The sequence below is a fragment of the Chelon labrosus genome (genome assembly GCF_963514085.1).
Source record: "Chelon labrosus genome assembly, chromosome: 3".
NCBI classification, from domain to species: Eukaryota; Metazoa; Chordata; class Actinopteri; order Mugiliformes; family Mugilidae; genus Chelon; species Chelon labrosus.
Window position 1 is genome coordinate 11,525,438 of NC_140339.1, and position 26,275 is coordinate 11,551,712.

Sequence of the window (26,275 nt, forward strand, 5' to 3'; positions counted from 1 at the left end):
TTTTTTATGTTTGTGGGAAAACTCTATCAGCTATCTTTGGCCCAAACCGACCGAGGACAGCACTATTCTTCTGTAAATGAAATCAGGTATGAGATCTTCTTCAGGTGTTTCATCAGCGGGGTCAAACATGCGGCCTGGGGGCCAAAACCGGCCCGCCCAGGGGCCAAAACCGGCCCACCAGAGGGTCTAATTTGGCCCACCAGATGATTTTTGACATTATATGCAATTTTTTTTCAATAAAAGTAACTGTAGATGGCAGAAATGTGTCGAAATTTCACTTATTTTTCTTGAGAAGTTTCAAGTTAGTTGATTAAATGTAAATGCTTTCATCATGTACTTGTACTTCTTTGCACGAAAACAAAGGGAAAGATTTGAAGTTGTCTTTGTTTATAGGTTATTTTGCTACTATGTTAATGGTCCAGCCCCCTTGAGATCAAATTGGGCTGTATGTGGCCCCTGTGTTGCATCATTTGTTTTAGCCAACAGCTGCCCATGCATTCACTTGTTAGAAAAATGTCCAATATTCAATCTATTATTTTTTACAGATGTGATTTCCAAATGCTCTAGCTGGTTGCTAATTTTGTCTTTTGGTGCTGGGCAGGTAGAATTCAGATGATTTATTAAAGAAATCTGGAGAATGTAGTAAAGTTAAGCAGCTCCAACAAAACGATGCTTTGAAAGATGTTAAAATGCTCTGGAGAGGGATTTTACATTTTAAAACTTCAGATCTCTATGATTTCATTTCACTTTCATATCTTATATTTAGTACAGGGCGTCTGGGGCCTTTCTGTGTGGAGTTTGCATGTTCCCCCTGTGTCTGCGTGGGTTCTCTCTTGGTACTCCGGCTTCCTCCCACCATCCAAAGACAAGCTTTTTAGGTTAACTGGTGATTCTAAACTGGCTGTGTAGGAGTGTGGTTGTCTGTTTCATTGTGTTAGCCCTGCGATAGACTGGCGACCTGTCCAGGGTGTACCCCGCTTCTTGCCCAATGGCAGCTGAGGCTCCGGCCCCCTCATGACCCTCCAGAGGACAAGCAGTTACAGAAAATCCAGAATAGCAAAAAGCATGTACAAACACGGTCAAAATTATTCCTAGCTAAACCTTCCTACGTGATATCATGAACATATAAACAGCATAACATTTCCGTCACATTTCCTGTGTTGTTGCAGCACATTTTAAGCGTTTTCATGTGTCTAGGGCTAAAGGTAGTGATAGGCGGTTCCTCGCTGAGATTGTGCAGTGTGAAATGCGTGAAATAGCACCCCAAAACACAGAATGCACACAGGTAACATGTGTAACTTGTCATGCTTTAGTACCAGTCTGCAATTTTCTCTGGCATATGAAACTGGCATCTATAATTCCCAGTTTTGTTCAGCAGAAAACTCACATTAGTTTGTTTTCAGTGTAACATTTTGAATGAAAATGGCTTGGATAACAGCGCAGAGGCTCCCATACTAATATTTTGTCAAATACCCTTTTTAGTAAATATCTGCACGTTTTGCTCCTAATGAGATGTTCCACTTCCCGACTGGTTTGTACCAAACTGCTCCACTTCTCTCTAATGAGTGCATTTTTCTCAGCTGTGTGTTTCAGTTCTTTCCATAGATGTACAGTTTGATTAAAATCAGGAGTAATAGCGTTCATCGCTGCATTCAGAAGTTGGTTTTAGGTCAATATCCTGTTGGAGGAACCTTGACCTCCACCTGAGGCAGAGCCACCTGACATTATACAGTTGGTGTCACTCCTTATCACTGCTTTGATAGTCTCATGGTGCTCTTTACGGATTCACGGCACCAGCAAAGCAACCCTTTATCATAACTTCAACTTGTCCCTCTAGAGTGGGGGTCAGGTTGTTTTCTTTATCAGTTTATCTTCTGTGAACACAAAAAGCTTCTTTTTTCTATTTACCCAGAAGACAGTCTTCCAGAAACCTTACAACATGCTCTTTAGGAAACTCCAGTTTTTTTTTTATATTTTTCTTTCAAAAGATGACCAAGGCCTACTTCCATGCAGCTCACATTCATTCAAAAAGCAAACTCACCCTGGTTTAGAGGTCAGCGTATTTATTTATTTATTTTTTTTGAGGTATTGTATGGTTCTTTTTTCATCCATTCAAACTTCTGTTCAACCTGGCCTCGGTTTTCTCCTCTCACCTGATCCGAGGAGGCTGGACCATAAACTTCTTAATAACATTAACCTTTGTGGTCCCAGGACCAGCTGGCTGCTTCAGATGGTCTAGCCTTTAGCTTGAACATGCTTATGAATTATTTTTTCTCCTTATCTCCTCACACAGCTCTTGTTTTTATTATTATGTATTTTCTAAACCGGAGGTATGAAATAAATATCCAGCCGGAACTAATTTTAGCGTAATGCTAAACCCACTGCTACAGCACCACAATTTTACACAGATCAGCCACAGCATTAAAACCACTGACAGGAGAAGTGAATAACATTGGCCATCTTGTGACAATACAATGTTCTGCTGGGAAACTTTTGGACCTGTTACTTAGACATATACCGCCCAACTAGACCAGACCAGACCAGGCAAACCCACCCCATAGCAATGACACTCCTTGATGGCAGCAGCCATCCCCAGCAGGATGCAGCCTGACACGGACACACACACAAAAACGGTTTAGGAACAGCTAAAAAAAAAACATGAAAAAACAGCACAAGGTGTTGACCTGGCCTCCAAATGAACTAGATCCCGAACTGTTCAAGTATCTGGGATGATCCACAGAGGCCCCTCCCCTCAACCCATAGGAGCCAAAGGCCCCCACTAACAACATTATGTTGCCAGACACCACATGACCCCCTCAGAAGACCCATGTACATTCTCTGATGAGTCACAACTGATTTGGAGGCACAAGGGAGACCTACACAATATTAAGTAGGCGGTCATAATGTTATGCCTGATAGGTGTGTAGTTGGCTGCATTTGTTGTAAGTGAGCTACTCTCTCAGACAAAAACACATTAGCTAATCTTCATTAAACAGTAATTGGTGTATGTCCTGTCCTTGTTTGCTCTTAAATCAGGTGAAATGTTCAATTTTCTTCAAACAACAGGCTACAACTAACTTAAGGGGGACTTATCTCACAAAAAGTAGAATCTAAATTGCATCTGCTATGTCTGCAGCATTTGATAGATGTATTTAAGGATGCAGGGGTTATTCTTTGAGGACAATTAGGGCCTTCATTTTGCACAAATAAAATTTTATGGATTAAGGTGTTACACGTAGTCATATTGATTCATGTAATATACTATTATCTAAAATAATGTGGTTTTTCTTATTACTTGACGAGGTAGATGAGGTACGTATCTGTTCCTATGTGTCCTACGTGAAGGACAACTAACAATGGACTAAACATTTACTTTGGGCAAACATCTGTTTTCTATGTACAGACTGTGTCCACAGATTAGTTTATAATAAATTCTACCTGTAGGAGAACAGCATAATGGCTACACATTACATTCAAGCAGATGCCAACACATAGAAAGGTGACATGGTAGAGAGGTGGAGGGTGATGGGAGCCTAAAAGTGTCCAGACATCTTCGGAAAACATTTGCATGCACAATTGCAGCATCACAACCTGCTATTTCTCCTTCCCTGTTTAAACAGATTGCCCCATTTGTGAAGCGTGTCTGATTGGCTGAAGCACGCCAGCTGAGGCAGACCAGCGCCAGAAATGTACCTACCGCAGTTTATATTACATTTCAGTCATTTCAGTCAAGGTAATCTGATTTATTCAGCACGGATTGTGAATAAAGTAGAACAGCATAGTTGTGCGTTTGTTTTATTTAAATACTCTGCTCTTGTATCGTGCTCCCCCGCGCACATAACTATTTGTACCGGAGGATATGTCATTTAAGCCGAGAAAACACATCATCTCCCAAAACAGGGCATTATCAAAGCGACCACATTTCAAACATTCATATGTGCAGAAACGGCTTTGATTTCAGAGTCCTGGATGAGGCCTGAGGCATTCTAATATTACCTGGCATTTAGCGATCATCTCCTCCTGACAGGACGGAAAATCCAATAAATGTGTTAAGACTTGGAGATTGCACCAGGACACAAGTGATGAGGGCCATGTCACTTCTTCCACAGCCATTCAAGACGTACAAATCCTGCCTGGCTCTCACATATAATACCTAATTTGACCGTTTCGGTTCCAAGCAAGTAAGTAAGATTAACTTAACTATCAGCGAATAAATGTATTTTATCGTCAACAGTTGACTTTCAACCTAACTTTGTGAGCTAGCTCTTATAAAGTTAAGCTAGGTACATTACTTCTGGAGTCATTTCCTCTGGGTTTTGACCAACTCTCTCTAAATAATTGTAAAAAACTCACGAGTACAAACATCAGGTTTTAAAAAGTGGCGGTAACGTCAACTTTTATTAGGGAGCAACTCAAATAGCTTCACATGCTACATGAATCGTCCGTGCTCTTTTCTACGTTGGGTTAAATGAAGGGAAGAGCAGGCTAGCGGCCGGCGTGTGTGGAGAGTCTGGGGTGAGACGGCTTAGGGCTGGAGGGAGAGATGATCTAACTGATGGGGAGAGATTCTTTGGGGAGCAATAGGAAAAACAACGAAAGCACAACGTTGTTTGAAACGTGCAAAAATATTTCCGATTCGCTAAGAGACCCTGGCGGGCAGCTGTAGTGTTGACGTTGTATGGGGAACGCTGCTCGTAGATGCCCAATTACATCTAACCATGACTATGGTATTCCAGTTAAATACATAAAAACCACTTGCATGCAGTTGTCGCCTTTTTTTTTTTTTCTTTTTCATTTTACACATATTTACCAGAGCAAAAACAAAACCGCTTTACTACTTTAGCCAGACTGGAAGACATTTAATCACAGAACATCCTATACAACTCACGCACACGTCCAAAGTCGACTAATAAAAGGAAGCAAAGATCATTTATTAAAAGTGATGCTTCGTTAGTAAAGACTTCTGTGATCTGTTTCCCAGCTCATTAATCACCACAGAATACATATGAGGATGATGACATGCTCCTCCATTCAAAAAGGCCCTGTAGAATTAATTACATGAGGCCATTCACCTTGAAATCCATCACTGCAGAAAATCCTCCCAAATCCAGCGTATTATATTTTGCACAAGTGCACGTTACTAGATGTTTCAAGAGTGAAATGTAATTCCAGCGATAACAGGGCTGCAGTGCTGGTGTAACAACATCCTCCATCGGAGATATGAGCGGCACCGTAAATTTGACAGGGCGGGAAATAGGTGGTATATTCATGCTGTTTGGGAAAAGATGCGCAACAGATTAAATGACATCTCTAATACCGCGTGTCGCTCTGCTTTACTGAATGGTCTTAACCTTGACATTGACTCCGGTTTTCTGAGCTATCAGACGTTTCCCTGAGGACATCGCCGTCTGGTTCTGAAAGGCTGCTTGACATTTTTCCAATGAACTGGGTAAAGAGCAAAAATAGCCTGATATGTATAGCAGGCAGCAGCATCTTCAGCAGCAGCAGCAGCAGCAGCACAGACCTGACTCTGTGAACTTTTCGGATCGGGGGAAGTCACCAAATGCACGGCTGAGGCGGGTCAGTGAGTTTCTACTGCGAGCCTGTGATACACGTTTCTTGTCCTGACCCCATTCATGTGATTGAACGCTGACATTTCAAACGTCGTGTTTCCAAAGTGTGTTTTATATTCGCAAAAGAAACTTCCGTCCATCATACCATTAAATATGTCTGGCTTTACTTCATCTATTCTGAAATCAATTTAGTCCAGACATTGACATATCATTGAACTGCTTTCGCTGAGGCAAATGGACAATCAAGGCCAAGATTCTTTTTAGCCATTTAACCCTCATGCAGACGTCTGCTCCTCATGGCCAAATGGAAGGAGTTTAAACCAAGTCACTAAATTACTGACAATAACAACTGTTTTAAGGCAGAATAATATTTAGACGTCAGGAAGTGTGCAGCTTTCATTTGAGATATAAATATGTCATTGTTATCTATTTCATTAAACATATGTTACAGCATTGTATGATGTAAACATACATACTATGTTAATATATTAATATATTGGATACTATTAGTTTGTTAGTTAAATGCTCATCTTCTAAGCAGTCTAAGCATTTTACTGTTTTTATAAGTGAATAATCTTACATTTTTTGCATAAATTAAATCTAAAACAATTACTATATTAGTCATCTTCATGAATTTTTCTTATATCTATTTTCTTATGTTATGCTGACAGTTGTAATGCACCAAACACCAAGACAAATCTTCTCGGCTGAAAGAATGTTCTACATTTTATGAATAACTTAAAATTTTGGACTGTTGGTCGGACAACACCAAGAGCGTTTTAAAAAAAAATAGTTTTTAGACATTGTGAAGACTCTGTGTTTAACTGATTAATGCACTACCTGTCCGACTACACACTTCCGTAGATCTCGTAAGACCTCCAACAAAAATCTAGTCAAGCAATGACACATAAGCAACATGACACACACAAACAAAAGTTAGATCTTCATAATTAGGCCATTTCCCATCTTATGAGCCAATTTATTTATTTTTAGCCAGATGAGTGAAGATGCTGTAGCCGTTCGTGCACATTAGTGTAGCAGCAACCTTTACAGCGTTGTTGACGTCGACACCACATGGATCAAGAGCACAACGATCGATCCTGAAAACAATCACCACAAAACACACAACTCCCGAAGACGAGTACGCAAATCGCACAAAATGCTGCTGTTTCTGTTGACTCACAAACATGCTTGGCAATAAAGTCTTTCCTGATTCTGATTCTGATTACACAACGTCTTATAATGTGCAACAAAGAGAGCTTGTGCTTATAATGTTTAGCCAAGGACAACTGAAAGAGGTTTGGTCTAATCTCAGTTTGGACATGGATTCAAAGACGTGATGTGAGAGTCTCTTTTATTTTTATTTTTTTAACAGAAAAGAGCTCTGATGCCTGAAATATCGATTTTTAGACAAAAAATATGTAAAGGTTAAAGGGTGTGTATTCTGCTTTTGATGTTTTGGGTGGGACTAAGAAAATAATTAATAAAAAGAGTGAATAAAAATGGCTCTCACAAGATGGCGGTGTATAGATGGAGCTTATATTAGAATTTAGCCGCCTACTTTCTACTGAACAGACAAGTTTGTAATAGAATAATGCTGTTTGTTATAACCTGTGGCAATTGTTTTGCAGCTTTGCAGTCAATTTCTTCCTGGCACCCTATAGTAATTATAGTGTGATTACAGGTTCAGCCTGTAACCCTTCCCCTTTAAACATAAATAACTTTCTGGAAAGAGAGCAGGGGCATGAAACAATGTTCCTCTCGCTGATTTACTTCAACGTTTAAAGCCTCCCAGGGGAATTGAACACGGTGACCTCCATCTACCTGTGTTCAAGGAATGTCTAGTAGCCACTTGCTCCCCCCGAAAATCCTAAAGTCTACAGCCTTAATAGCGGCTCTACAGAAATCAGGCACACACAGAACACAGCTTAGCCCTAAAGAGTGTTGTGGATGAGGTATTCTTAACTACAAGCACAAAATCCAGCCACCATGATTTATCACCGCTTCGATCACTTCCTTTGCTGTTGCCGGGGAAACTTTTGGCTCTACACAGATTGACCCACAACTTCAATCAGGACCTCTTCATCGCCTTTGTACTCTTTCCAAAATCTTGCCTGAAGGGTTATAATCAGTCAGGCTGCAGAGTCAAATGTACCATCACCATCATTCAGGGGTCTGAATATGCGATGATGGCCTGGAAAAGCTTAGCTGGTGGAATATGAAGAGGCCGGGTAATTTTCAGCGCCAATTTCCTGTGTCTCCAAAGGAACTCAAGAATTACCTTTGTTGGCGCAGACTTAGGGGGTAGATGAAAGGCTATTTAACCTTAAGAGCTTCCAAACACTGCATTTCTTTTTTTCACGGACCCTTGTGCTGTGCTGCTCGTGTATCTGTGGCCGGTACAAAGCAGTCCAACACTGCTGAAGCTGTTCAAGAGGTGATTTAGCCGCTGTGTTGAATCACCTCATTCTCATGTTAATTCGAATACTGGAATGAACGATTATGTCCTCGAAATGACTTAATTCAAGTCAAAATAATATAGTTCACGCATTGTGAAATAATGAACTCGAGAAGGTTATATTTAAAAGTGGAATACAAAAGGTTTAGACATCAGGGAGCGGTTGATGCAAAGAGGGCCTTGTCAGGTTAAGACACAGATTCAGTGGCCACTTAATCAAGTTCCAAAAACGAATGTAGTTCATAATGATATAGGATCATCCTCGCAATAAACCCAAGCTTCATGATTTGGTTCTGAGCTTTTAGAGGGAGGGAGATTGTTACTTTATTTGATATACCTTGAATTACTGTTGAACTGAATTGTATTATATATATATATATATATATAAAAGACTCTCATTGATATAAATGTATACCTTTGTGTGGGAAAACAGGGGACAGATTGCCGCTATCAAAGTTTCCATATTGATAACTACCAGGGTGCTTATTCTTACCTGAAAACAAACTATTGTTCAGTCATTCAAAAACCTTGCTTTATATAATCTATAGCATTGCTCAAACAACTCTTAGCTGTCTTTGGTTAGGACTAGCCCAGGGTCTTTCCCCATCTCTCCACCAAGGTTGCCATCTATCAAGCCGTCTCCATCACTACACTGCACAGCGTTGTAAAAACCATAAGTTATTCCACAATCTGTTGCCTGGATGTAGGAAAAGCTCCGAATCGCAGACTGCGCACCTATAAAAACTCATGATTACACGGCATTGCCTGCACTGACTTGAGCATGTCATCAGGATGCCTGCAGGGCCCGCTGCCTTGTAGAATCCTGCATGGCTGCATTTACAGCGTGAGCACTGGTCAGCAGGAAGGCAAAAGTGGCAGTTCAAAGCTCGGCTCAAGGCTTCGCTAAGGATGTGAACCTGGTGGACGTGTCTGACCGTAACAACAGGCGGCTGAGCTGACACAGGGAGAGAGAGGAAATGTGACAGACGAAATGACAGACAAAATGCACTCGAGGCTCCTCTCACTACAACCAGCTCCTCAGATTGCACCGTAAGGCCATCAGAAAACTTGCTGTTAGAGACGCGTTCTGAGATTCACTTGACAGCCAAAAGTGTGCCAAGCAAGTGTGTAGGAGAGAGAGGAATGGAAAGTGGAGCGGGAAAAGACAAGGATGGATCATTTCTAACCTTTAGCTGGTGTGTTTTTTTAATCTTTAACCATGTACAAACAAAACTAAAGTTTAAACAAAGAGCTACAATTAATAAGCTAAATAAGAATAAATGACCTGCTTTAACCAAGTTGAATTCTTTTCATTATTATTATAAATACATTACCAGCTGTTCCATTTATATTGTATTAAAATTGCTTGCTCATAGGAAAATAAACTTTGTCTGCAATATCTTACGATTTGCACTTCTTCTATGAGCAGAGCCGGAGCTGAGAATGAATGGCACATGTGGTAAAAGAGAGTGTACCATTTAAAAATTCTTACCTCTTCAGCATAGGCGTCACAAAGTTTGTTCCCAGAGAGTAGCTTGTTTTTCAAACTCTTGTTCTGGAAAATGAAAAAACAAAGAAGAGAAAGAAACAATGACATTTGTGTCCATATTCGGCAACGCACGTTCCCTCGACTTTCTCTGCTGCTTCATAAAAAGCCAGATTGACTTAGTGGGCCTCAGTTTCTCCAGTGTCTCCAGATTGGGTAAGAGCTCTGGCAGCGAGTGCTTGGTGCCCACTCGATTTCAGACTAGACTGAGGAGCAGTCAGGAGTGCCCTGTCTGAGGATTTGAGGGCGCACTCAGGCTCACAGGCATCTTAAAGGTCAGAATCTGAATTTAAACGTGATCAGTAAGGCTTTAAAATCGTCTGACTGGCAGGGAGTGGAGGGATGCCAAAGTATGTGTCGTAGAGTCCTGTTGTTCGGTGCCAGTTAAGATTCTCGCTGCAGTATTGTAATATTCTGGAGGCCCGGGAGTCATTTATGACCTAGAAAGCAATTACATCAATTGACAATGAATTTAAAAGCATACCATAAGCATTTTATGTTAAAATGAAGTTGTTGAACGGCACATCTCTTCGTACATAATGGAATATATAACAAAAAGCTTCATTCTGAAGTAATAAAATGTTCAATGCCTATAGTAAAGCCTCTGTTTCTTAAAGGTAAGTAAAAAGATAATGTTTGCTGCCACTGGCTTGCTGTAAGAGGCCATACCACCAAGATCTTCCCCTCTGAATTTAAATAATAAAGTAATACTGTGTGTTTAAAAGAAAGTCTGCAAATGCAGGAGAGAATTGGGCTTGAAAGGGAAAACAGTGTTGGAGGGGTTGCTTTTCTTAACCCTCTGGAGTCGACGGACGTGCCAGGGCGTCCAAATCACATGACTGATTTAAGAGGACATAGCAGCAAGACGCAGCCTCACTGAATCTCCATTTCAACTTGTGTAGAAAGAGCTGACTTCAAACTATATACCAAATTGTGTCGATAGGCCAAGTAAAACTAGACTTGTTATAAATAATTCACGCCATGCTCTGGCTATGATCTGTTGGTAAGACCGATCCAAAGACAACATGATGCTGCACCAAAGTCCAGACCTCGAGATGATTTAATCAAACAGAACAATCGACCACGATAAAAGCTTCACCTTTAGGAAAGGGTCATTCAGACAGTTGATACAGTGATTCAAAACTCAACTATCACGGAAATGTTATTGCGGTGCAGATGCTACAAGCCAAAATCAGTGTTATGCAGCAAGTATGCCGCACCATGCAGTTTTGAAAGTCATGTCACGTTTCCATGCACATGCATACATGCTTTTATTGGTTTGTACTGCGCCGTGGTCTACTGTTCAGGTGTGTCAGTGAAGTTGGGCTGGGCTGTAAAAACTGATTAAAAACCGAAAGCCACCACAAAGGCACCATCGTCCTTACCCACTAGTCTCAATCGTCAGACAGTTAAAACCAACTGTTCGAGGGATCGGAGAGGCCTTTAGGGTTAGAATAGGGCAGAGATATTCTGAAACGGGAGCCACGGTGCCACCCGTGTGTAGCTTAAAAAACAACAAAAGCTTTAATTTAATACTGAATTCAAGGCTACAAAAACCAGTATGCAACAGAAAGCTCCTTTCCCACTTGCTTTGCATGTGAACGGATTACAGTGGTCTTAGAGTGTGATGGAACAGACTTAGAAACAGCGTGATGCTGGGTGCCAGGAGGGGGGTTTTGAGCATAGCCAAGCCTGTAGTGCTGCTGAATTGTTCGCGCAGTGCTGCTGAATCTTTTCGAAGGCACTAACCTCCTAACTGCACAATGAACCTATTGCACTCTTTGCTATGTGGGAGGCGGGCACGGGAATGCAGGGTGAGATGAGATGATGGGTGGCCCCGGCTATAAACAGTTCATCGTTCCAGCCACAGTTTGACAGTCATAGCCATGTATAGCTGTGGGAAGACATTCTGCGCTTCATTAAAATGACAAGTCTCACATAAATAAGATGCATTACTTTGTCACAGAGAGATGTTTTAATAATAACCACAGTGAATAAGATTTGACATAAAATAAACATCTGCTCGTCTGTTTGACCTTCAGAATCAGATCTCTGGCTCCAGTGTAAGTGTTTGTTTTTATTCCCATATGTGGCACTTCTTGGAGTGGGTGTATTATATATATATATATATATATATATAAGATTAATTTACAAGCAATGTTGCAACTAACAATTATGGCTTATAGCTGGCACATTAAATGAATTTAAGTTGAGAAACACATTTTGTTAATGTGCTATTGTACTCTGAAGACTAGCTGGAGAAAACGCAATGTTATTAGGTGAAGAATCAGCTGGAAAAAAACAGGGGCAGTTTGCATAATACACCGATCAGCCACAACATTAAAACCACTGACAGGAGAAGTAAATAAAATTGACCATCTTGTGACAATACAATCTTCTGCTGGGAAACATTTGAACCTGGCATCCATTCATGTGGATGTTACTTAGGCATGGAGCACCCACCTAGACCAGACCAGGCACCCCCACCCCATAGCAATGACACTCCTTGATGGCAGCAGCCATCCCCAGCAGGATACAGCCTGACACAGGCACACACACAAAAACGGTTTAGGAACAACTCAAAAGAAAAACATGAAGAACAGCACAAGGTGTTGACCTGGCCTCCAAATTCACTAGATCCCAAACTGATCAAGTATCTGTGGGATGATCCACAGAGGCCCCTCCTCTCAACCCATAGGACCCAAAGGCCCCCCACTAACAACATCCTGTTGCCAGACACCACAAGACACCCTCAGAAGGCCCATGTCCATTCTCTGATGAGTCACAACTGATTTGGAGGCACAAGGGAGACCTACACAATATTAGGAAGGTGGTCATAATGTTTTGCCTGATCGGCGTATATAAAGACATGCATCAGCATATAGTTAGAATGATGGATGTGTCTGATTTTTAGTTATGCTAGCAGCAACATTTGTTTTGGTTCAGTGCATTAATGCCTGTTGAATGGATCGCTATTATATTTGGTACTAGCAGCATTTATCATCACATTTTCTAGTTAGCAAATGTTAGCACGCTAATTAACAAAATTATGATAATGAACTACGCTAAAGAATAGAACACTGATGATATTAGCATTTAGTCTCAGTTCAACTGCACACAACCATAGGAATGGACGTAGACTCTTTATCCTGTCTCCTTTAAATGGATATATATCAAAGTCAAACTGGCCTAATAACATTAAGCGTCCTCCGGGCCTTAAACATAATTATATGACTTCATCTAGAGTTACGATGTTATGTCTCCGATTGCTGGTGGCAAAAACCACAAGCCCTGTTAATCTCTAACATCAAAACTACGGTGTGCTATTTAATTATTACCAAAATGAAACATAGTACCAGGGTATCATTAACTATTTTGGCCGACGTTTCACAGTCAAACAACAGCTCTTTGTGTACTTTTTTAGCCATGTACACACGTACTGTACATAAGTATTAGTTTAAAAACAGGCAATATGCTAACACGGTGCTGAGGCATGGTTCAGATTTAGAGGCAGCAAAAAAACATTTGGTTCAAAAAAAGTGGGAGCTTTTTTAACATACGGTACATTCTGGTTTCTGTCTTTTCTTAGCAATCGAGTTCTCACACCCACACCTGTACAGTGTACACTCCAACACATACAGGACGTCCACACTGAGCTGAGATAATGAGCTGAGATGGCACTTGCAATTCAGCGAGGCGGCAAAGCCGGCCAGGTATTAATTCCACACAGTAGCACCTCCTCTCACCCCTACCGAGGGACCACCATTTGAGGACATGTGGAACTGGCAGCCATCATAAAATGTGACGTAGTTTAGCCCCGGGACATACTCGGAGTGAAAATAAGATCCTCTGGAGCATATATGTCACAGTGCATTATGCGAAATGAGGTACACGGAGCTGCATATGTCGTAACGTGTTATTCCCGCAGCGCTGTCACTCTGCAGGCATGAAAATAAAGGCACATTTTCACGTTTACATGGTGCTCATATTCTCCGTTTAGAGACATCCAACAGCACATAAATACACTGTGCAGTATCTCTCTGCATTTGTCACAGTGCCTTTATCTCTGTTCCTTGACTGCTGTGAATTCACACCGGCCACAGAAAGTAGTGAATAGCTTTGTTTTGGCCATGTGGTGATCTTAAATACGTATTCACATTGTGATGCATAAGATTATAGGCTAAAAAAATAGAATGTCAGCTAAATTATCATGTACTGTACAGCAATAGAGGCAATCAACCATCTAAAGGACTGAAAACATGAGTCAACTGAAAGTTATTTTCACACATTATAAAGTGCTGATAGGCTGACAGCCCCCGAGTGTTGACATTTACTGTCCATCTAGGTCAACTTTCACAGTACTCAAAACCCATCAGTGAAGGATCCTTTTAACCTCCTAGTGAAGTGACAGAAAAACGACTCTTCTGGAAACACATTTTCATTTCATCTCAGTCAGGTTGTTCCCACGCTCGCTCCGCAGTGTGAACGTAGTAACGTATAACGAACTCAGTCATATCACACACATTTATGCGTCACACCCTCCCACACAGCTCCTTCCACCCAGCGCTGAAAAGTTTAAATAATCTATCAAGAGTGCACCGCGTTCAGTGTTGACATTTTTATTTTCAACAAATGGACTAACACTAGTCATGGCGCGCGCGTTGCCCGACACCATTTAAAGGTGGAACAAGCGAGATGCTGTTGTCACAACATATTTCAGCTTAAAAGGTCAATGAGACTCATTGCAATTACAAAAGAAGAAGAAAAAAACACATGTCAAGATGTTTCTGTTGCATCACTGCTCTAAGGGCATGCACGTTACAAAAATAGGACTTCATTATTCATGTCGGTTGAAGACCACAATGAAATGTGCTCACAGGACCAAAATTCACAGCACAAATGCTTCTTTAAAAATCTGCAATGTTGCCACGAATGGTTCAGTTTAGTTTTATATTTAACATCTTATTCAAGTTTCTAATGTTCTAACTACTAATGTCAAGTTGATACACCTTAAAAATGATATCTGAATTTATTTCCCGTAAGAATGTAGTTATTGCAGCTTCACATAAACTCTGACTATCTGTTCCGTCTGCAGGTAGCAGTGTGAATTTTGTGAGACCTTGCGATTGCCACATCATTTTTGGCCTTGTGAGAAATGTGAGAAACGGCTTTCATTCACGAGTCTTTCTTAAACTCGGCTGGGTTGCAGAGGCAGAAGTGATGTTTGTAATTATTTGACTCAGAAAGGTGTCGCTCTTCCTTCTAGGCCTCGCTGCTGTGGGACCTTCAAAGACCCCAACGGTGAGCCAGTGGGACCAAAAAGAAAGGCATTCTGATTTTCAGTGAACAACAGTCCTTTGTTATGCATTCTCATTCATGTGTCCCGCGTAGTTCTTGCTGGCTTCCGTGGTATAGTTTTCAAAACTCTGAACTCAGCTCTTAAAGGATTCAAAGTAATTATGCACAGTTGTTGAAAAGTCTGTACTTGGTTTTCATGGGTGGTTTCTCCATTTGGGCGACGCACTGCCAAAGGTAGAAAGAAAGAGATTTTTACTACCGCGTACAACCACTGTGTCACTAACTGTCACTTGCAGATGTTCTCAGACAACACTGCAAATGTGGGGTGTATCAGGGATGGACAGGAGCAAGAGTACAAGTATCTGGTGAAAAACTTCGTCTCATGGTGTGGAGCAAACCACCTTCAGATCAAAACAGCTAAAACCAAGGAGGTGGTAATGGATTTCCAGAGGTCCAGGCCTCACCTGCAGCCCTTAACCGTCAACAGGGAGCGTGTAGAGGTGGTTCAGACCTATAAGTACCAGGGTCTACAGTTGATCACAAACTGGACTGGTTGGCTAACATAGACTCAGTATACAAAAAAAGGTCAGAGCCGTCTCGATTTCCTCAGGAGGCTATGGTTGTTTAACATCTGACGGAAGCTGCTGGACATGTTCTACCAGACTGTTGTTGCCAGTGCCCTCTTCTATGTTGATGTGCGCTGGGAAGGGAGCGCTAAGAAGAAGGACATCTTGTGGCTGGACAAGCTGATACAGAAGAAGGGCTCTGTGGTAGGAGCAGACCTGGAGTCCCTGACACCTGTGGCAGATGCAAGGACCTTGAGCGCTTTTGTTTTGTTTTCGTTTATCGCTAGGACACGGTTAGATAGCCATCAAGAAGTTCCTATGAAACAGGATGGATCGGAAACATTTGACTTATACAAATAATATATTTAAGTGAGAGATTATTTTGCTGCTTTGAAAGACAGACGAGCAAACTTTATTGAGCTATGCGATTGCACTTCTTGTATTTTATATGCAGTGGTGCAATTAAGGTTTTAATCCATTGTACATGATCAACCCCAATCGCCACTGCACTTGATTCTGGATGTGCTGCACCTAAAATAAAATTCATGCGATCAGCTGAATGAGATTGCTTTACAACCACAGTTGCTGAACTGATAAATAGCAACTATCTTCTGGTAACTGGTGTTACTGCTACCTCAGTAGGACAGCTAACCGTCACCTTAGCATCACTGCAACGTTGTCCAACACTGCCAGCCCCAGAGATTCAGCAGGAGCCACCACTTCTCGTTTCCCATGTATGACTTCTTTGTGCAGTTGATCAAGAATAAATTTACGGTTATAGAAACAGAAACTGACTTTGCCCCGTAACACTGGATCACGCTCTTCCACATAAGTTGCTTGTATGTTTAAGAAAGAGATTTTTACTACCACTTTCAACCACTGTGTCACTAACTGTCACTGAATATATATGTGGAGTTTCTCTGTAAAAACACCCTAGGGTCTGCCTGTTTGACAGCCTCTGTCATATAACAATGAACAGATTTTATACATAACATTACCAATTACACTCTCTGTCAGTACAGTCTTTCTCAAAGCAAGAAAAACTGTACAAGTACAAGTAACTGTATAGCTGTCGAACACGTCTAATGTAAATTACCAGCATTAGGAAAGCAAATGTTCACTGTGGATAAGCTGTTAAGTGTGAAATACACGCAGGCTTCTTACAATACGTTTGGCAGCTTGAGCTGAGCTGATCTTGGCGGTTGCAGTGTCTTAAGGACTCTTGAGGTTAACAGGGGGATCATACCAGTGACGAAAATCTTGCTTTCTCCTCACTGACTCATAAACATTAAGCGTTTAACCATTTCCTTTTAATCCACATACCCGTCTCTCACATCAATTATCGAATGTATGCTGTGCCGCCCCCCAAGCGCAAGATTGAACATTAAAGCAAGCAACGCAAAATCGACAAAATCGCAATTCGTTTTCAAATTATAGATCTGTCAGTTCAAACTTTCTCTGTGCTTTCTCAGATGTTTGTTCTGAGCGAAGATGCACCACAGAATCATGATCATGCATTAGATTAGGCTGTGATGGACACGGGGTCCACATGCGTCACTTCAGTGTTTCTCTGTAGATATTGCCTTTCTGCATTTCTCATCAAATAGCTGTTGAGTCCTGGTCCAAGATGCTTGACAAGGCTTCAGGCTATTCGAAGGAAAGAGATAAGATGAACTCTATTGATCCTCTCAGCGAAAATAGGTAAGGCTTGGCGCTTCAAAGAAGAGCTGAAATATTCCCTGTGAAGTAGCCTGAATTACCATCAGCATAATAATAGAGCCGCAGCGCATCCCCTCACGAACCCACCCACCTGAGCACTAATCTTTTCTGGTCATTTAATTCATTGTCGTTGCTCGTGTTCGTTCGAGCCGAATCAAAAAAACGGCTCGAACAACCTGATAAATCAGATGGAAATTATGACAGAGGAGCCTCTAATGCTGAGAGTGAATTATCTCGGAGATTAATCCAAGTGCTGCAACTGTAAAATATGGAGAATGCTTAGACAAATTGATATTTCAAACGGAATAAATCAAGTCTAGATATATGTGCAAATGTAGCTATCCGCTCTGCGTTAAGGTGGAACTAAAGGCGTGTGATCGGAGTTCACTCGGGGTGATGTTTCCCTCGTAGCTAACAGTTTCTCTTCAACGTATGAGTAAAATAACTGGTCATGATTACAAAAACTCAGATTAAAGCAATGCAGGTTGGTCTAAAACACGCCGTAACCACTTTCTGTTCTGGTTTAGCATAGGATGAACTTTGCACAGTGAATTGTTAGGACATGGAGTCCTCGTGCGGCTTTCAGGCTGTCCTAAAGAATTAATATTCCTTGGATGTGATGTTTGATTATGCCTAATTGTGTTCAAAATAATCTTTTGCCCTCATGCCGCTGTGAGGCGTGTTTAATTTGTTTCAGTAAGAGGAAAAAATAATCATACCTTATAGCATAAAGAACATTAATCGGTTGCAGACTTAATGCTGTGTTTTATTGTCTATGGAGTAGAGTGGGAGGGTGCGCTACCTTTCTAACCACTGAATAATTATTTAATGTACTAATTCAATGTACTAATTAAGACATACGACTGCCTGAAGCCTTCTTCTAATACACTGCATCTTATTGAGAAGTTCGTGAGTGAGTTTCATTGCACACCTGCAAGAAGACAATGAAGAAGTCTGCATCAGTAGACCATTTTTTTTAAATTTATTTTTTCCTCACAGCTGGTATTTTTGATGTGTCACACTAGGGAATATCATGCGTGTATTTACAATGGCTGCATTCCACCTGCTTTTGTGCGTGCTGATTCACTGCCACGGCTTACGAGGACAGTTAATGGAAACGTTAATTTCGCCTGCGCTTTCCTTGTCAGATGTCTGCCGTGAAAAGGGTCCGTAGTGTGACATGAAGTTGTGAGTTTGCTGCTGAATAACATGGGCAGAAATAATACTTACTGCTATAGTAAAACTATTAAAACAATGCTTGTTTCTTTTTGTATCTGAATTGCACTTATTGAGCTTTTACTGTGCTCTAAGAACACATGTTTATGTGAGAGAAACAAGAGTGAACCCAAAACCAGAAGCAAACTGAAGACATCATATTTGTAGTTTTTTTCCTCAAATGTTCCTTTATTGCCTAATATTGTGTAGGTCTCCCTTCTGCCTCCAAAACAGTTGTGACTCATCAGAGAATGGACATGGGCCTTCTGAGGGTGTCCTGTGATGTCTGGCAACAGGATGTTGTTAGTGGGGGTCCTATGGGTTGAGGGGAGGGACCTCCGTGGATCAACCCACAGATACTTGATCAGTTTGGGAACTAGTGAATTTGGAGATCAGGTCAACACCTTGTTGAGTTCTTCCTAAACCATTTTTGTGTGTGTACCTGTGTCAGGCTGCATCCTACTGGGGATGGCTGCTGCCATCAAGGAGTGTCATTGCTCTGGGGTGGGGGAGCCTGGCCTGGTCTAGGTGGGTGGTACATCCACATGAGTGCCAGGTCCAAAAGACAGACAGACATTTACAGGTTGTTTGCTAGTTGAAAACTATGTGGTCAGTATACTGTACCTAAGCAAAAACAAGGCTTCTTGACAAATACTTGTGTTTTATTTTTACTTTTTTAAAAAAGAATATTGACAGAAATATCATCATTCCGTTTTCAGACTCTCAGCCAGTCTGCACAGGCCTTAAAAGTACTGCTTGGTTACACTCCAATACTAAGTATTGATTACAGCCTCTTTAAGCTCTACATGCACCAGACTACTACCTGAGGACCCCATGGAATTAAAGAATTTAGTCTGACGTCTATCTTTAGGGTGGAGAATTTGCTCCGGATAAACAAAGGATTTAAGTGCAAAGCAAGAACTCTGAATGGGAAGACAAAACCCTGGATGCGCCACATACAAACAAGGCTGTTAACAGTTCCCATTGAGCTTCAAAAAATTGTATGAAAGTGTTCATTCTTGAAAGATTTAAACCTTTATTTTTTTTTTCGTTTCTTTTCTGGTGTATTTTCTTTTCACTTTACACATCACAGACATGGTAGATTTGGACAGGATTAGATGCCTCTTGGCAGAGAAAAGCATGACTAATATTTTAGCACCTGTATGTTCTGGGAATATTAATATAGTCCAGGAGAAAGTACAAATTGTCCATCACTTTTGCTTTCTGAGTGCCCATAACTAGTCAGTTTATCTGAAGCCAGAATTACTTTGTTTTTCTGATTTTTTGAAAATGACATGAGACTCTTTATTTCTTATTCCGGACACACAATTTGCATATTTGATTTATTTATTTATTTGATTTGATTTGTCCTACTGCACAGAGGCAGAGGCTGCCAAAGGCAGATAAAATAAAAAAAGCTTCTGAATTTTAATATTTGGAAATGCTTGGCTGGTTTAGATACTACAACGATATAGCAGTAATCTAAATAATATCTAATAACTTACATGTACATTTAACATTTGAGTTTCTTGTGATCACATACTGACAAGGTGGCACCATTAACGGTCGCCTCGTGTGTTGGTGCATACGGTTTGGTTTGGGTTTGCTTTTACATAAAATATCTGGCAATATTATCACCAGAAAAGAGTTTATGAACATCAGATTAAAAAAAATAATAATAATAATACTTTTTATATATTCTTTGTATATTTTATATTATGTCTTAGTTCTTACTATGTTATTTCCATCAAACATCAATCCTAGTATATATTAAAAAACAAAGAAGTAAACTTGTATTTCAGAATAATTATAAAGGAAGACTTACAGTGCTTTTCAAGATATTCTTTTCCACAATATGGCTCAGGTTCTGTGTGAAACTATTCTCTGATGTCTTGACACTGACTCGCGGTGTCAAGACATTTTGAAATTGAATGTCCTGTGAAGCCACAGTGTTTGTTAAAACAGCCTCTAGCTACAATAAAGTAAGGAGAGAAAAAAAAAAAACTAACATAAAATGTAATTTTCTGAACATCTCAGAGAAATATCTGTAGTCGCAGCCTTCATCAGTCTTGAAGCACTTGGATGTATTTCTGTAAAAAAAAAAAAAAAAAGAAAGAAAAAATAGACCATCCACTTTATAGTGTCACAGCTGAATAACACAGAAAACTGGTCACTTGTCTGGGAGCAGAGGGCCAGAAATCAATATCCATGGCAGGCTGTGAGGAATAAAGCAGAGCTGCTAAGTGACAGCATGACACCAGCCCTCTGAACACATGCCGCCTGTTTTTACCTCTCACAAGTTTCTATGATTCGAGTTCAGTGCCGGTGCCCATGAAGCCACACAGAGTAAAAAAACAGAAGTAAAACAATGTGGAGAGTGACACAGATTTAATCCCACTTGTAGAAGAAAGTCTTATGCATAAATGTAGGAGTTGCCAGCAGGTGACTGAGTTACCCAGACAGACATCCCACACACTGCAAATGAGGAAGTATGATTTTGCACTTCAAGCTGACGCGAAGCTCAGACAGAATCTCCTTGATGGCAGTGGTGAATTTGTGGCTGATTGTTAGTCTGCTCGCACCGTGGTGTTGAGGGTTGCTATGAGTTTTGCGATGACTTGTATAATATAACTCGGGCTCTTCAAAGGCATCACTGAATCAGGCTGGAACGTAGCGCGTTGGCTCAGTCGGAAGTTGTACAATGTAAATGGAGCCGACTATTAGCAAATACTTGATTGGTGATTGGCAAGGATTTGTATTCAGTGGTTAATCTAAACTAAAATTTCATCTGTAAGCCTAGTTCTTCAGAGATCTGGCACTAGCTTTGTGTTGAACCAAGTTTGTATCAGACTATAAATGTACACCAGTCAGCCACAAAATTAAAACCACAGGAGAAGTGAATAACATTGAATGCATGCAGTGTTCTGCTGGGAAACGTTTAGACCTGGCCTCCAAATTCACTAGAACCCAAACTGATCAAGTATATATGGGATGCACTGGAACAAGCCTGATCCACAGAGGCCCCTCCCCTCAACCCAGGGGACCCAAAGGCCCCCACTAACAACATTCAGAAGGCCCATGTCCATTCTCTGATGAGTCAGAACTGGAGGCACAAGGGAGACCTACACAATATTATGAAGGTGGTCATAATGTTATGCCTAATCGGTGTATATGAAAGATGTATGTGGCTACAGTGTCTGAAAAATGAATAAAAACCGACAGTCACTAGGTGCGCTCTCTAAAAAATGTGTGGTTCCCGTTCAAAAACAAAGCACTTCCCTCAAGAAGTACTAAGTCCTTAAAATTTATCGACAGCACTCCTTCAGATCAGTGGGCCGTGGGTCTTTTTTAGTGTTATAATTAAGTAGATATTTGGATATTTGAATGAGAGGTGTGTGTGTGTGTGTGTGGGCAAGAGCACGGCTTGATTGACATGTCTGGTCTAGAGTGACTGACAAGCTGTCCTGGTGTTCTCAGTCAGATCCATTGCTCCTCCCTCTCCTAATATAGTCTCTTCTTGCGCCAAAGAAAAGATGGTGACAGCTAAATGTCAAGCCCGACGCTTCAGAAAGGAAGTCCACAAATCAATTGGCTTCTCTGGTTAGATTCGTACTTCGTATACGGTTTAACTGTCGAAAGACAATCAACAAATTTGGAGCCATTCAAACTTGCAGCGCATGACGCAAGTACAACATTGTTATTTTTAGCTTGCTGTAATATGCACCGATCAGGCATAACATTATGACCGCTGACAGAAGAAGTAAATAACATTGACCATCTTCTGACAATACAGTGTTCTGTAGGGAAACTTTTGGACCTGGCATTCGTGTGGATGTCACTTAGACATGTAGCACCCACCTAGACCAGACCAGGCACCCCCACCCCATAGCAATGACACTCCTTGATGACAGCAGCCATCCCCAGCAGGACGCAGCCTGACACAGGCACCCACACAAAAACCGTTTAGGAATAACTAAAAAAAACATGAAGAACAGCACAAGGTGTTGATCTGGCCTCTAAATTCACTAGATCCCAAACTAATCAAGTATCTGTGGGACGCACTGGAACAAGTCTGATCCACAGAGGACCGTCCCCTCAACACACAGGACCCAAAAGCCCCCACTAACAACATCCACAGGACACCCTCAGAAGGCCCATGTCCATTCTCAAATGAGTCACAACTGTTTTGGAGGCACAAGGGAGACCTACACAATATTAGGAAGGTGGTCATAATGATATGCCTGATGAGTGTATACAGTATTGCAAAGCTGCACAGGAAGGGAGTAACACTGACTTTTATCTAAGGTTATTTCTGGCTGTGCTGTTTACGTTCTCTGTGAGTTCTGATCGTCATGTCGAAGAAATAAACTGCAAAAGAAAATAAAAAAACCTGACTGCAGCATCCCAACGATTCTTATATATACATCAGCATACGTTCCAGAGTGAGTGGTGCTATATTTGGAGAGGTTTTTGACATAATTTATCATGAATGGAGCAAACCTCTGCTCCACAGCACGACAATAGCTCAGAGACTGTGTGGTTCATGGTTCCAAACAAATTGGAGAATCTCAAACTAATGATAACATGGAGATTCTGATAGTGAGGAATATTACCTGTAAATAAAACAAAATTGCTGTATTGGCTATTTCACAGGCGGTAACTGCAATTTGTCTTTTTGCATATCGCAGCACTTTGCCAGAGTTGCATGGAAATGCAGATTTAATACAAGCCGCCCTCTGCGGTCCCTGAAGGAACACGCCCTCTTGTTAGTGTGAGACACTGAACTCACACACTGTGCTTTCCTGTTTACCTGCCACTCCAGATTTCATTACAGACAAGCGAGAACAGAATTACTGTACCTCATGATTTGAATATTCTCAAAATAGACTTTCTCTTTCCACAGACTCGGCCGGATTTACTCATTGTGTTCATGTACAAATTCACTGTCTATGGGAGGCACTCAGGATTTTAATAAGGCCTAACTATCTTCTAGCTGTGGGTTATCAGCTCTAATTATAAGGCAACGCAGTATTAGAAAACTGACTTTGGAATAGTTCACACAAAATAAATCATCCTGACGTCATCTGTTGCATAATCTGGCCTGCTGATAATGAATCGACAAACAACAGTGCCAGAAAACATCTTCAGCACAGCAGCCTCTGCTGCAGATAATAAAGTTTGCTGCCTAACCCTGACCACAAAGACACTCTGTTTCAAATCCATTGCAGATATTATCCACACACACTGCTGACGGCACTGAAATCTCAGACTTTCACCCTTGGCCTCTATTTCTTCCTTGGCTATAATCCTGAACATTAAAATAAAGAGAAAAAAAAACAGCTTGTTTTACATATTTTTAATTAAATTTACACAATTACAGCGAGGCGAATGAAATTAAACGGCAAGCGAAAAACAAATTACTTTCCGTTTGTCAAGACAAATCCGAATCCAAACTAATTTGGCAATTTTTCACTAACACGCAAAGAACTCTGAGGTACACATGTTGGTTTCAGTTGTGCCACTTGTGATCCAATGATTCCAATCATTCATATCCAAATAAAACCACCATTCACTTTGGAAAGCATTTGAAACGGACTCTGGTACTGCTTATACACAGAGCTACGCAGGACAACTACGGTACCTCTTCATTTAGAACAGGGTTTCAGTCAAGGTAAGAGAAGTAGACAGAATTATCAGCTGAAGGAATAAACCGTTGGTTCGTTGGTTGATGCAAATTTGCAAACGATGAGATCCATTAGCGGTGTCTTGTGCCCAGAATACGTTTTTGACACTGACTGAGAAGATGAAACAGTGTGTTAACCCAGCGGCTCACCCCAAGCCACATTTGATTGAACACTAAGCTGTCCAATGAAGTGAAGTGTGTGTGTTTTCTATGGCAAAATCAGAGATTCATTGGCAAGCTTTCCCCCTGATCTCAGTGGAGGGAGAATCGATGCTGCGTGTGGAGAGTGCTGAGGTTAAAGCTGGTTTTGTGCTGGAAATTGTGTGAAATGGACATGAGGTCATGAAATGAAAGCACATGCTCTCTTGTATGAAAAGGGGGGAGATATACAAAAGGATTTGGGAAAAAGAGACAAGACACGGGCGCTGAAGCAGCATGGTCGATGGAAATATTCACGTCGGACTCTAAACGACTCGTTTTTGAAGTGATGTTATAGGTGCACTTATCCAATGTCAGTGTATTACCTACAGTAGATAGTGCTTGGCATAGTCCCAGTTTGGAGATGCAGAGTGGAGTACCGCAAAGCCAAGTAATGAGCTGCTATGGACAGAGTCAGCAGCACTATATACGCTGATCAGGCATAACATTATGACCACTGACAGGAGACGCAAATTACATTGACCACCTTGTGACAATACAGTGTTCTGCTGGATGTTACTTAGACACGTACCACCCACCTAGACCAGACCAGCCCCTCACCCCCCCCCACCCCATAGCAATGACACTCCTTGATTGCAGCAACCATCCCCAGCAGGATGCAGTCTGACACAGGCACACACACAAAAACGCTTTAGGAACAACTCAAAGGAAAAAGCATGAGGTGTTGACCTGGCCTCCAAATTCACTAGATCCCAAACTGATCAAGTATCTGTGGGATGATCCACAGAGGCCCCTCCCCTTAACCCAAAGGACCCCACTAGCAACATTCTGTTGACAGACACCACAGGACACCCTCAGAAGGCCCGTGTCCATTCTGATGAGTCACAACTGTTTTGGAGGCACAAGGGAGACCTACACAATAATAGGAAGGTGGTCATAATGCTATGCCTGATCAGTGTATTTTAGCCACCTAAAACAAGGCTCATCTATAAATGTTTTATTCACCATATCACTACTTCACTCATTCACAATGAGACAACATTGTCCTAACTGAAGCGATAATATTGAGCTATGGTCTCTTCAAAGCCACCACACTCAATAACAAAAATAGTAATTTCACATTGCAGGACATGGTAGTTTCTGTTCTGCCGTGGTCTAGACAGTACAAACAACACAAACTAACTGGTCGAGGCAGAGGTAGACCAGCAACTCCTTTGATCTGTGAGGTAAATTGACAGTTTTTGTCAATGGAGTCTGCCGGTTTTGAAGTGTGCAATATAAAGGCAACCGCAAAGGCTGTCTGATGGTTGTTAAAATATAAAAAATACGGTATAACGTGCAGTTAATCCAATGATACATAAAATTACGTAAAACTGCAACTGATGACATTTCTACAAGCTGACGTAAGACCACCCACACAATCAGCTCCTATTCAGTAGTTGTAACAGTATGTTAGACACAACCCCACTTCATATAAACTGAACCACCCTTAAACTTCTGCTTCCCCGGTATGACTATTTTTTATACATTTTAACACTTGGGCGAAGTTTGAACCGTGACGTTTTATTATTTCTAATCAAAGCCTCATTCAGCTGATGCATCTTCATGTGACGGGCAACTCTAAATTGTGAGTTTGTTACTGAATAGGAGCTGATTGCACGGGTGGTCGTACATCACCTTTTAGAAATGTCATCAGTTGCTGTTGATTCCTCATATAGTAGGTTTTACTTAATGTTTATCATTTTAAACGTATTTAAAAGGCTCAAGGCGGGGACATGCTTTCACCTGGTGACACCTTTGATCTGCGGTCGACACTTGTGTTCGGTCAGAAATCTCATTTAGTTTTTTTTTTTGTTGTTGTTGTTGTGCAGAGCACGGGGCTCATCTGTCTCAAGCTTATAGTTTATGGCTGTGCGAGGGTGGACCACTGTCCTGATTTTATTTGCATCTAATCAGAATGCTCATACCGTCCTGGCATCTGGACTCGTTTGTTTTAGATTGTGTGCTTTCGTGCTTTTTAACTGCATTCCTAAATGTGATTTCCTTTAGCTTGGTCAT

At 41.1% G+C, this 26,275-nt stretch overlaps 1 protein-coding gene across 3 annotated transcripts in view; it reads right to left on the minus strand.

Annotated features, from left to right (window-relative positions):
* The window catches only part of luzp2 (leucine zipper protein 2), a 221,803-nt gene that overhangs the window by 26,325 nt on the left and 169,203 nt on the right, over positions 1-26,275 (minus strand). For all 3 annotated transcript variants that reach the window (XM_084575017.1, XM_084575018.1, XM_084575019.1), the window contains one exon: positions 9,524-9,586. In XM_084575017.1, coding sequence (XP_084431143.1) covers positions 9,524-9,586 — 63 coding nt within the window. The remainder of the gene's footprint in view (positions 1-9,523; positions 9,587-26,275) is intronic.